Consider the following 12,355-nt stretch of genomic DNA (forward strand, 5'->3'; position numbering starts at 1 on the left):
GTTTTCCTCATAGTACAAATACAGAAAATAGCATTAGCGTGTGATTAGTTTAGAGTTTATGTAAACTAAGCAGCAATAATTATTTTTTGTCCTTTCGGCTTATCCTGTGAGTTTAGGGTCGCCACAAGGGATCATTGTCCGCATGTTGATTTACAACACCCTCTTATTTTTACCGCGCAGACCGGAAGTAACTCTTAATGCAGCCGGCTTGTGGCGGGCGGAAGTAGCGGAGCTGAACTCTGGATAGAGTTTCTATCAAAGTTTTCATCGGCAGTGTTCCGGTCAGTTTCGGACTGATCTGGGGCCCGGTGTGAACGCCCCCACTCCTCACGGCAGCGCTCCGGTGTTAGCTGTTAGCCTGTTAGCTTCATTCGTAGGATAAATGATGTCGAGGGGACACCCGAGAGAAGAGTTTGTCTACAACCTGCCGCCCCGGGTCCTATGGGAGTTCTGCAGGGTTATGGACGGACTCTCAAACCTGGACTGGACCCGCTTCGGTGAGTAACGACCAGGGCTTAGACTGTCTTCTAACCGCCATGATAAATAACAGACCGGGTGGACCTCTACCTGTCCGTTTTTTTCTATATTTGTGGTGCTTCTGAGACGGTCTGTGGCGGTTCTTATTCTGCTGGTTTCGGGTTTGTGTTGTGGTTTTGAGTCTGTGGTCGTTCTGAATATGTCTGTGGTGGTTGTGAGTCTTTGTTCACTTCCAATCTGAAGTGACTCAGATCTGTTTTTCTCTCTGTAGTTGGAACAAAGCAGATCCCTTTCTTCATATTAGATTAGGTCCTCTTCCAAATGTGGTCGTGGATCTGCTTCACAGTTTTTTTCTGTTGATTGTTTTGTGTCTTTACAACAAACTGAACAGGTGTTTCATCTCTCAGCTGTTAACACCTAAATTACAGTGAAGCAGGTTGTCAGGGACATTTCTTCACTTATTTGACATGTTAAAGTATCCAGGAAATAAAACGATCAAAGAAAAATAATTTGTTAGTTCTGCTGTGGCTGAATTATATTCAGTGGCAAGTTACAGTTTATATGAGATGTCCACTTTTGTTTAACATCACTACTCAGATTTTTTCAGGTGTCTCACCTTTTAAAAACAATTGGTTAGTCAGAAACTCATCATGTGTGATAAAAAGCCAACCAATAAGAAGAGCTTAGTCAGAGTAAATCAGCAAGACTCTGCTCATTAGATCTCCCCCCTCTACCCTATTTCTTAGCCTCTGAGGTCCTCGAGGATCAGACTGCAGTGCGATTAGCTGAGAAGAGGGAGAGGCGGACCGACTGGGTGATGAACCAATGGGGGAACAGGAATGGTACAGTTGGGGAGCTCGTCGACCTATTGGAGCACCTGCAGCTGCTTCGCCCTCGCGATGTCATCCTAGGCTGTAAGACATCTGACAACCTCTTATGTTCCTTGATGATCTCTGACAACCTTTGACCTGTTCGCTCTCATTCTCTCTCTGCAGGGATGTTCAGTCTGATGTCTTCATCTTCTTCTCCGTCTGCACCTCCTCCTGCTCCCTGTCCTCCCCTCATCCCCTTCTCTCAGTTTGACCCTCCAAACAAATCCTCTGAGACCCTGCCCTCACTGAGCACCCGTAAACTATGTGCCACAGGTAACACAAAAACACAGGTTATTTAACCAGTTAGATCCCAAGGAAGCTCCCAGGTTTAAAGCATGACAAATGTGACAGTCAGTTTCTTTCATAAATTAAGTCTTTTGTAAATTGGTGTTAGATTTTTTTTGTCATAAAATGCACTGTCCACTCATTGGTTAAAGGAATCTGGGTCAGGAACACAAAAGTAAACACAGGAAGTAGATCCTGTTCTGTGCTGGTTAATATTCTTATAAGTAAAAAATTGCTACAAAACATGGAACAACTGAACAATTAGCATTACTGCATAACTGTTGTGATTATCTGAGCAGTAAAACAAGGAAAATATTGTGGCAGATGCTGAATGCACTTAAAAAAAACTCTAAAAAATAAAGCACTCCTTTACACAGCTGTTAGGCCAGATTGAGGTCTCATGACGTTCTTATCACCAAATGAACAACTCCAGAGTTTGGGATCAGACCGAGACACCGTTAAGTAAACGGTTTCGGTGTAGTTATTTCGTTCTGCATCTAAGTGAAACTACTGTGTTTAGACCTACGCAAACAAACTGCACCAAAGAGGGGATTCAATCAGACTAAGCAAGAATAGGCTGAAGCACCAAACTAGAACAGGAGAACAAGTGCTCTTTGAAATGTTTTTGTTGCTTTCACAGGTAGCTGAGTTTCTGTCATTTCCCTTGAGTCTGCTGATTTAGTCTTTTTTTAATAGTGTCAAGAACTGTAGGTAGAACGTCTTGCTCTTCTGGTGCTCTTTGCTTGCCTTGTACCTCACTTGTAGGTCGCTTTGGATAAAAGCGTCTGCTAAATGACTAAATGTAAATGTAATGTAAATGAATTGGATATTTGGTCTGTTGTTGGGGGTAGTTTCAGCTAAGTAATCACCGAGTGACCTAACAAGGGCACACAAATTAGTTTGGTTTCAAAGGTGTGAACGCTCGGTGATTACTTACCTACCGTTTACTTTACGCTGTCTCGTTCTGATCCCACACTCTGGAGTTTGTTTTGTGATAAGAACAACATCCTGCTAACCTCTTCCAACACTGCATCGCTCTCATCATTTTCAACATTTACTGTGGATGATGTATCCTCCCTCCTCTTCTCTAACCATCCGACCACCTGCTCTCTGGATCCGATCCCTTCCACTCTCTTTCAAGCAGTTGCACCCACACTAATACCAGCTATTACACAAATCATCAACACATCTCTTACAACAGGCACTTTTCCACCCTCATTAAAGCAGGCCCAGATTACCCCACTGCTTAAGGAGCCTTCTCTTCACTGCTCCCTTGTGGAGAATTACCAACCTGTCTCTCTTCTTCCATTTGTGGCCAAGACAATGGATATAGCAGTCTTCAATCAACTCTCAGACTTTCTATCCCAGAACAACTTCCTTGATGTCAACCAGTAGTCTGACCCCTCTGGCTTCAAGAGGGGTCACTCCACAGAAATGGCACTCCTGACTGTCATGGAATCTCTACGAGCTTCAAAAGGCACAGGTCACTCTTCTGTCTTAATCCTACTTGATCTATCTGCAGCATTTGACACTGTGAGCCATCAGATCCTTTTGTCTACACTCTCTGACTTGGGCATCTCTGGATCAGCCCTAGCCTGGCTTCAGTCTTAGCTATCAGGACTAAACTTCAAGGTGTCCAGGCGGGGGCATGTGTTCAGTTCTTGGTCCTCTGCTTTTTTATGTCTATACTACATCCCTGGGTTCTATTATCCAATCAAATGGCCTTTCCTATCACTGCTGTGCTGATGATACACAGCAATTCCTGTCCTTTCCACCAAATGACTCCATTGTCTCATCAAGCATTTCTGCCTGTCTCTCAGACATCTCTGCCTGGACGAGAGAGAGACATCTTCAGGTCAACCTCACCAAGACCAAAGTCCTTGTCTTCCCAGCCAGACCTTCAACACAACACAATATCAGGATCAACACTGGATCTACAATGATTGACCCCACTAAGTCGGCTAGAAATCTGGGGGTCATCATCTACGACCAACTGAGCTTTAAGGACCACATCTCCTCAATATAATGCAGATTTACCCTCTACAACATCAGAAAGATCAACGCATTGTACACGCGCTAGCCATATCTTGTCTTGGTTACTACAACGCTTTGTTAATCGGGTTACCGGTAAAAAAATTTAAAAAATTAAACCCTTGCAGATTATCCAAAATGCGGCAGCACGCCTCATTTTTAATCCACCAAAGAGGACTCATGTCACACAAATCTTAAGATCTCTACACTGGCTTCCTGTAGCTGCTCCAAAGCTCTGTCTCTCGCCTAAGGGTGATCACATCAACAGGTCCTGCTTACCTTAACTCCCTCATTCAGGTCTACAATCCTTCCCGTCCGCTGCGGTCTGCCAACGAACAATGTCTGAAAGTTCCACCATTGCACAGAAGACACCAAGCAAAACTCTTCAGTTCAGTGATCCCACGATGGTGGAACGAGCTACCAAACTCTGCACGCTCAGCAAACTCACTCCTAATATTCAAAAAACTGCGGAAAACAGAACTCTTCCGCACCTTCCTATGGACTTAAATCTATTTATTTTTAAACTTCCTTTTTGTTCTTTCTTGCACTTGCATCTCATGAAATATAAACACTTTTTAATTGGACTTTGATTTTTGCTGCCTTGTACCTCACTTGTAAATCGCTTTGGATTAATGCGTCTGCTAAATGACTAAATGTAAAATATATGCAGAGTTTTTATTGGATCTGTTTTCAGATTCACCATCCTGTTAAAAGTTGTGGATCTGTGTAATACTAGGTTTTCTCTTTCTGAATAATGTCTTTGTGTAAAGGAGGAGGGTCTTGTGATCCAGAGACATTTCTACACTGATGTTAACTGATTCCTGATTTGAACTCTGCAAAAATACAGAATCCAGGTTTTAATAAATATACAATTTTTTTTTCAGTTTTAAACATCTGCAGACTGTAATGATAACAACTGTGCCTCATCTCAGTAACTCTGGTTAAAAGGAAACCCTTCATTGTGACAGACTGACACCTCTGGAGGAAGGAGGGAAACATGGGATGGACCCAGTGACTTGGTCCAATGTGTCCCAATTAAACCTGATGATGTTTGCTGCTTCTTGTTCAGCAGATAAAGGAGGAGAAAAACCACTACCCAGACCTGCCCCTCCCCCCTCCATATTGAAATCTGGCTTACACTGCCCCCCCCAGGTAACACAAACAGAAATCCTATAATATTAACAATAATATGACATAATAATATAATGACAGTGATATCGTCCTATAGCCCCCCTCTGTGGCGGTGTGTGGTGGCAGCATTGGTGATGAAGGAGGCATTGCAGTGATGTGTTGGTCATATGAAGAGGTGCATGCTGGGACGGCAGGGTTCTCCCCCTCACTGCAGGTGGGAGAGGGAGGATTTGGAGTTGTGTACAGGGCAACTCTGAGGAACACAGACTGCGCTGTTAAGAGACTCAAACAGGTAAGCCAATAGCAGCACAGGTCACACATGAGTCACAGTGACCAGGGCCAGTCAGAAGGTTGGGGCTCCCAGAGCAGTTTGATTGTATCCTTGAAACTCTTGATAAATCACCTGATCAATCAATGAAGCTGGACTATCAGTTAGACTCTGTCAGGTCTGAACTGTTGCTCAGATGCTTATCAATTGTTTTTAAGCTGTTATTATTTGTTTTATTGTTAGTGGATTTGTTTATTTTACACCTTGAGGTAAAAACTTAACTGTTGGCTACATATACATTTTCTCTTATCATTCTGCTTCAAACGAGGCCTTCACTGATCTTAAACTTACTTTTTCTTGGTTCTAGTTTGTGTAGTACATGTAAATGAATGCCATTAAACTTCCCTCTGACGTCCCTACATTACAATATATCTCTACTTCTGAAAAAATGCCTCCAGGTGACATCACTTTGAGGAACCTTTAGTTCAGATTATGTTGTCTTGTTGTTCACACTGTGTAATTTGTAATCCTGCTTTTCAGAGCTCCCATAGATGATCTTATCTGAACCCAACCCTAACCCTCATGAAAAACTTCTCTGGGTGATGTCTTCTGGAGGAATTTTTCAGCTAGAAGCAGAGAAATATTTTAGATAAAGATGTCAGAGGGAGTTTAAAAGCAATAATGTATATTTACACAATAAAGTAAAGCCATAGAAAGCAAGTTGAAAATTGGGGAGGTTGCCCTGTACGATAGTACACTGACAATGCAGTGTGTTTTTTGGTGAGAGGGTTGCTGATGATTATAAGAAGTAGTCTGTGTGGTTGCAGGACTGTCTGATGGACTGGACTCTGCTGAAGGACAGTTTCCAGACTGAAGTGGACAAACTGTCAAAGTAAGTAACATTTACAATATCAGGGGTGTCAGAGGATGATATGAAGTCAAAGCTGACTTGGATCATTAATCAAGCTCTAACATGACTTGTGCTTCAGGTTCAGACACCCCAACATTGTGGAGCTTCTGGGTTTCAGTGTGGGAGAGGGGTCAGTTTGTCTTATCTACAGCTACATGGAAAAGAGATCTCTGGAGGACCAGTTGCACAACGTAACTAACACACACATAGAGACACAGCTCTGTCTAAAATCAGTCTCTCAGCTTTAATTTAAAGATTTGCTAGAAAATATGGAATAAGCTGTTGAAAAAAATGCCCCATATGACCTGAGTATGTGTGTGAACTATGTTTCTCTTTAGGATTGTGCTGTTCTGTCCTGGTCTCAGAGGGTTTGTGTGGTTGAAGGAGCATCAGCAGCTCTACAGTTCCTCCACTTTCCCCCCGACAGGCATACATCCCTCATCCACGGAGACGTCAAGAGGTCAAAAACACTTCACTCACATCATCAAACAATCCTTGCATCACAATGTCATTACAAACATGTTACATCATTAACACATTACACACAACAAATCTGTAAATCTGAGAAATTAAATGTTGTTTTTGATTGTTACACAGCGGTTACATTCTAAAAAACAAAAACGTTTTTACACCTCCAGGACAACACAACCCTGCAGAAAGGATTTTGTATGAACACAACTGAAGTGCACATTTCTTCTGTCTGATTTGCCCTGCAGGTGTGTGTATGTGTGTGTCCTATCGTGAGACAGACACACAGGCTGTGAAACTGCATGCATGTGATGTTTACAATGCAGAGCAGTGACATTAGGTCTTACCATTTGATTTTGAGCTGTTAAATCAAGTCCAGGCTTAAGCAAAACTAAATATTGATAGGATCTTTAAGCTTATATCTGATAAATCAGACTACTCATGGCAAATTCTAATTTGATGGGGTCATATATTTTAAAAAGTTTTAAATAGAAATATGATATAATAATAATTATAATAATAATAATATAAACATTTTTTAAAGAATCATTGTCTTTTAAAACTGATATAATGTTGATTATTAGGAGTATTCTGTCATGAGCCATCAGCATAAACAGCCAGTTAGAAGATGAAATTTTAATTTAGGCCCCCAGTAAAACATACAGGAGACTTTATTAGCATCCAATAAATACATTTTATGAATATTCAACTTATGTTATTTACCTTTTCGTGGAATTTACTAACGAAAACTTTATATGAGAAATAAATAACTAAAACTCTTTCTGTGTGCACAAAACTTCTAACATCCCCTCACCACCGTGCCTGAAAAATGTTCTTAGGGGAAACACTGCATAATGACAAAAATATTTAAATTTACATTTAGCCATTTAGCAGATGCTTTTATGCAAAGCGACTTCCAGGTGAGGTACAAGGCAAGCAAAAGCAAGCATATGTTTACAGCTGGACCTGAACACGGTGTCTCTGTCTTCACAGTTCCAATATCCTTCTGGACAGCCATCTGGTCCCAAAGCTGGCCGACTTCGGTTTGGCCCGCTTTGTGTCTCATGGCTCGGCAGGACGCTCAGCAACTCAGACAGCATCAGTTGGTAAAACGCAGACGGTCAGAGGTACGCTGGCATACCTGCCTGATGAGTATGTGAGGAACGGAGAGCTGAGCACTGCCCTGGATGTCTACAGCTTTGGAGTGGTGAGACACTGCAGGGGCTGAAGTGAAATGTGGTAGATGTTGAATTTTAGTCAATTGTTTTGAATTCCTTCTTTTGTCCTTTACAGTGGGACATGTGCATAAGTAGAAAGAGTGATTCTATGAATGTGCACAAAGACAAATTTAACAGTTGACATATGAAATAGATCAGTTGTCCTGTTACAAATGGCAAATAATTAACTGTTTTTCTTCCCGACAGGGCTGGAGGGATGGTGTTTGCTCATTAGATAAAGAGGCCTAAACTTTGAAAACCTATTACACTGTGTTTGTGTGTTTATGTTAAGGCAGGCACACTAAACGACTGTGCAGTTGATTATGAATGTGATTTGGTGACAACTGGTCGGACCTGTTTGGTCCTGGTCCTTGCCAGTCTGAACTAGACAGCGCTTAGATTTGTCAAGTGTGTGGTGTGTAAATATTCTACTCTTGAGTCTTAAGACCTAGTTGCTGCCATAGGTTCTCACAAAAAGTTTTTTTTGCAACCAATTATGCAACAACTTGGGGAGACCTACGGTAACTACAGCTTTATCTGCAGTTGGCCTTATTTTATAAAGTTGCCTTACCTTCAATCCCCTCTGTAGTCTCCACGATGTCTTCACCTTTACTACCGTGAATAATATTATTTATTTTTTGCTATTTATTTATTTATTTATTTTTGTTATTTATAAGTTAAAAAGTCAAAGTTTGTGGTTGCCACTATTTGTTTGGCACAAGAACATGCAAGAATTTCTTGCTCTTGTGGGATATGGGGGTGTGTCTCCAGCACATGAGAGCAGCAGTTCATTAGAAGTTCAAAAATCCCATTGCTAATTGCCCTTTGTGGTGAACCTTTCAAATCCTCAAGACATACCTAGAATACGCATGGAAGTACGTGAACACTGATGCCAATGATGCTTCGGTAAACAGCAAATACATCTTGACCCATACAGGTGTTACTGGAGGTCCTGACTGGACGTCGAGCTCTGCAGAAAGACAGGAAGTCAGGAGAGAGATACCTGGTGAGCACACACAGCCTGTGTAAAACCTTGGTTGACAACATAGGTCTTCTTTAAAGGTTCCTGTGTACATGTTTGGCTCAGTGCGGTTCTGGTTCTGGTTGTGTAGAAGGACCTGGTGGTGGAGGTCGAGGAAAGTCCAGCTGGTTTGTCAGCTGCAGCCTGGAGGACACAGCTGGACAAGAAGCTGATCACAGGTCAGTGTTTGGGATTATATTCTCATCCTGAGAATCTGTACTGTTTCCTGCAGCTGCTATTATACTGTGTCTGCAGGTGGTGCTGCAGATCCCGTTGGCTGTCTGGAGATAGTGGCTCTGGCCTGCAGGTGTTTGGACAAGAAGAGGAAGAAGAGGCCAGCCATGACCGAGGTCAGTCACAGTCCACATTGTTCACCACAGATCAGACTCTGAAGTCACTGATTGTACTTTTAATTTTGCATCTGCTTTAGTTCAACTGTTAACAAGCAGAACCCATGTCTCTGACAGCCTTTTGCCACAGTAAAAAACATAAATATTTAACACAGTTTAAAGATTTAACTCGAGATACATTTGGGGGGAAATCCTCCTAAGAGTTTTATTTAAAGTGTAGTTAAAGTTCAGTTAGCTTTATTTTAGCGTTGAACAACATGAAGTAAGTTTTACGACCGTGTTTTAGGGCCACTTTACGAAACTAAAGTCTGTAAAATAAATGGAGCAATTGCAAGAATAAAGTGTGAATGTTTTGGGAATAAACTAGGAATAATATGGCCATAAACTAGGAATATTGTGCAGTAAAGTGGAGTTGTTCCTCAGAGATCCCATCTGGATTCTTTTCCTTAGCTGTGTGTTTTCTCCTCAGGTGTTTGACAAACTTCAGGACATCAACAAGATGCTGAGGAAAACCAGCTCCTCCTCCTCCCCACCACTCTCCCGCCCTTCTCCTTCTGTCCCCTCCCACTATTTCCCCCACCCTCCCCACTCCCTAGACTCTTGTGTGGGAGCTCTGTCCAACCAGCTTTCCAAACTGGGACCATTGGAGGACATCTACCAGCCATCCATGTCCTCCCAGTCTTCGTTGCCCTACTCTTTCAGCTGCCCCACCCCCCCTCACCCGCTCCAGTCCTCCTTCCTCACCCCCTCCTCCTCCTCGTTTGTTGGTCCGTGTGAAACTGATGAGAGTCAAGGGTTCTCGAAGTGTGCCTCACAGTTCAGATCCAACGGGACAAACTCCAGATCTCTGTCACCTTCCACAAGAGACGACCAGTATCGTTGTCCCACTGGGCCCACAGAGTCCCAGTTCAGGCAGCCTTCTGTCCCCACTGAGGACCAGTACAGCTTTCCTCCACAGCACAGCAGTACTAGCCTCAAAACAGGGGCCATGGGAGGAACCACAGCGGGGCTCTGTCACATCCTAAAATGTGTCTCTCCTGCTGAGTCTCCACATTCGTCATCCCTGGGGACCTCAAGTATGTCCACAGTTCATTAAAGGACCAACTCAGATTAGTTTGATTTCTTTAAGTTTATATGAATTATTAAAACTGTAAATTCTCAATAATGAACAAGTCAAGAGCAGTTAGAAAATTGCTTTTTGGAGGCAGCTGTGGCTCAGTTGTTGGAGCAGCCTCTACCAACAGGTGTTAGAGTCTTGCGCTTGGACGAGACAAGTTTTTAGTACAGTTGTTAGGCTCAGAGTCAGATGACAAGATGCAGCACTGCTGACATATCTGACCTGAAACTTGACCTAGTTTAATTGTAATTTCATTACGAACATATAACATACCCAAAAATTACCATACCAATAACACCAGGTGGTTTTGCAGATTCAGTTAGTTCTAGCTCATTTTTAGCTGTATGAAAACCGTGAACTCTGAAATTTCTCCTCCAACAGAAATAAAACTAACATCTCTAAAACTACAATTTAATACACGCATTAATTAAAGTCGTTTCCAGCATCATTCAGTAAGTCACTATTAAGAAACAAATTGTCCCGGGTCTTTTTGAGGACTGGTCTGTCAAAATGTGGAGTCAGAAATTTTCATCTTAACAGGAAACATTTTTAAAGCCATTGGAAAATCCTGCAGTGTGTGAAGTTCAATTTTATTCTTTTTTTAAATGACTCTAGTTTTCATTTAAATTACGTCATTTAAATAGGCTTTTACATCACATTTATTCCCCTTGTTAGACAGAAATAAATTGAGTCTTTACTTTATATGAACGAAGCAGATTTGATTTGAAACCATATCCGTGTATGTATTCTGTGCTTAGTCAACATCAATCCAAGGAAGCAGCGATTTCTGGAGAAGAAAATACTGTACGAGGAGGGACAGATTCCAACGAGCGAGCTGCTGTCATCTGATGACCTCTGTACGTAAAACACACACACAAATTTATCTCACAGCCTGAACTTCCTGTAACTTATCTGGTCTCTTCATGTCATATTTTTTCAGTGTCATCTAGTTTTCTAATGTCCTCATGAGTTATTGATAAGGTTTCTTTTAATTGTCTTGTCTTCTCCTCTCAGCACGTCTCCTGTCTCATCTCAAATTTAAATTTAAACCCTCTCCAATCTCATATTGTTTTATCTAATTATGTATTCCAGTTTATTTGCTCATCTTTTTTACCATCCTGATTTTCTCTCCTGTCCCTTCATCCCATATTGTCTTGTCTCATCTAATTAATCCAACAGCTCCTCTCTTGTGGTGTTTTTATCTCAGCCTTACACCTTATGTATTTGTTTAGATGGAGTGAAGAGTTCAGAGGAGTCCAGAGGACCAGAGGAGAGTGATGAGCTGGACTATCTCCCTGACAAACATAAATGACTGGGCATACACCTGGACATGTTTATGTGTCATAAGGACCAAAGATCAAATATGAGTGTGACCTATTTTACACTGTGTTTGTGAAGCTCTATGTTGTGTCATCGGGTTCATATGATTTAAATATGAACCTGTTAATTGTTTCCTGAAGAGAGGAACTGCTCTAAGATGAACTGTTTAAACACAAAGAAAAGTCTGGCTCCTCACCAATTTTCTCTACGTTTATTAAACATTTCTCTCCACAATGCTGAGACCAGCAGGAGTTTATAAGAGTAACACAGAAACCACATTTATCTGGATGAAGGTACCAGCATCACTGTCACTTTTTGTTGCACTGAAAACAATCATCTTTCATATATGGCTATTTATTCACATCAATTAAATTTTGACAATGAAAGAATCATCTGTAATGTTTCTTTTTAAAAATGGTACGTGGTATGGTAATAACGTTTGATTTTAGAGACTAGCTGTAAACAGACAGTTGTCATGTGGTACATATTTGCATACTTTTGTTGATTTATTTCATATTTTTATGATCAGTTCACGTTTAATGCCTTGTTTCATGTAAATGCTTCACTTTTCCCTATGTATTGAAAATATCTTCTACCTCCAACAACAGTTCAGTGTGTGCTGAGAAATTTTAAATAAAAGTCTCATTCCAGGTTCCTGAGTTCAGCACTACTTCACTGTGGCTACATCCATTGTTTTGTTTTCATAGTGTATTTTTACCAGGATACTGATTTTTCAGAAATAACTGGACCATCCAGATCCAATTGTATTTATGCTACAATCATTTAAAGACATTCACAGCACTCAGGTGATCTCCATTTGACCATAATTTAAAAAAAAAAAGTGAATACCTCCAAAGGTAAACAATATTTAAAATAAACACTGCAGTA

The 12,355-nt window shown here is 41.3% G+C and overlaps 1 protein-coding gene across 3 annotated transcripts; it reads left to right on the plus strand.

The window, feature by feature from the left end:
- The first annotated feature begins 206 nt into the window (after window positions 1–206).
- Window positions 207–12,118, plus strand: irak1 (interleukin-1 receptor-associated kinase 1). Of its 3 annotated transcripts, none has more exons than XM_067526963.1 (15): window positions 207–497; window positions 1,224–1,391; window positions 1,473–1,622; window positions 4,735–4,817; window positions 4,894–5,088; window positions 5,892–5,956; window positions 6,054–6,165; window positions 6,313–6,434; window positions 7,436–7,649; window positions 8,597–8,665; window positions 8,772–8,859; window positions 8,936–9,030; window positions 9,500–10,106; window positions 10,906–11,004; window positions 11,380–12,118. In XM_067526963.1, exons 1-15 carry the CDS (start codon window positions 383–385, stop codon window positions 11,457–11,459), a joined length of 2,262 nt encoding a protein of 753 aa, XP_067383064.1. In that variant the 5' UTR covers window positions 207–382; the 3' UTR covers window positions 11,460–12,118. The 3 variants fall into 3 exon arrangements, with proteins under 3 accessions (XP_067383064.1, XP_067383065.1, XP_067383066.1); XM_067526964.1 differs by having other exon boundaries at window positions 4,738–4,817; XM_067526965.1 differs by lacking the exon at window positions 1,473–1,622 and having other exon boundaries at window positions 4,738–4,817.
- The last annotated feature ends 237 nt before the right edge of the window (window positions 12,119–12,355 follow it).

The sequence above is a fragment of the Channa argus genome, chromosome 13, assembly GCF_033026475.1.
Source record: "Channa argus isolate prfri chromosome 13, Channa argus male v1.0, whole genome shotgun sequence".
In the NCBI taxonomy this organism is placed as follows: domain Eukaryota; kingdom Metazoa; phylum Chordata; class Actinopteri; order Anabantiformes; family Channidae; genus Channa; species Channa argus.

Bases quoted from the DNA above. Each gene is read 5' to 3' on its own strand.
- irak1 (XM_067526963.1), top strand. From the start codon at position 383: ATGATGTCGAGGGGACACCCGAGAGAAGAGTTTGTCTACAACCTGCCG. The intron at 498-1,223 runs GTGAGTAACGAC...CCTATTTCTTAG, and splicing joins CCTGGACTGGACCCGCTTCG to CCTCTGAGGTCCTCGAGGAT. The intron at 7,650-8,596 runs GTGAGACACTGC...TGACCCATACAG, and splicing joins ATGTCTACAGCTTTGGAGTG to GTGTTACTGGAGGTCCTGAC.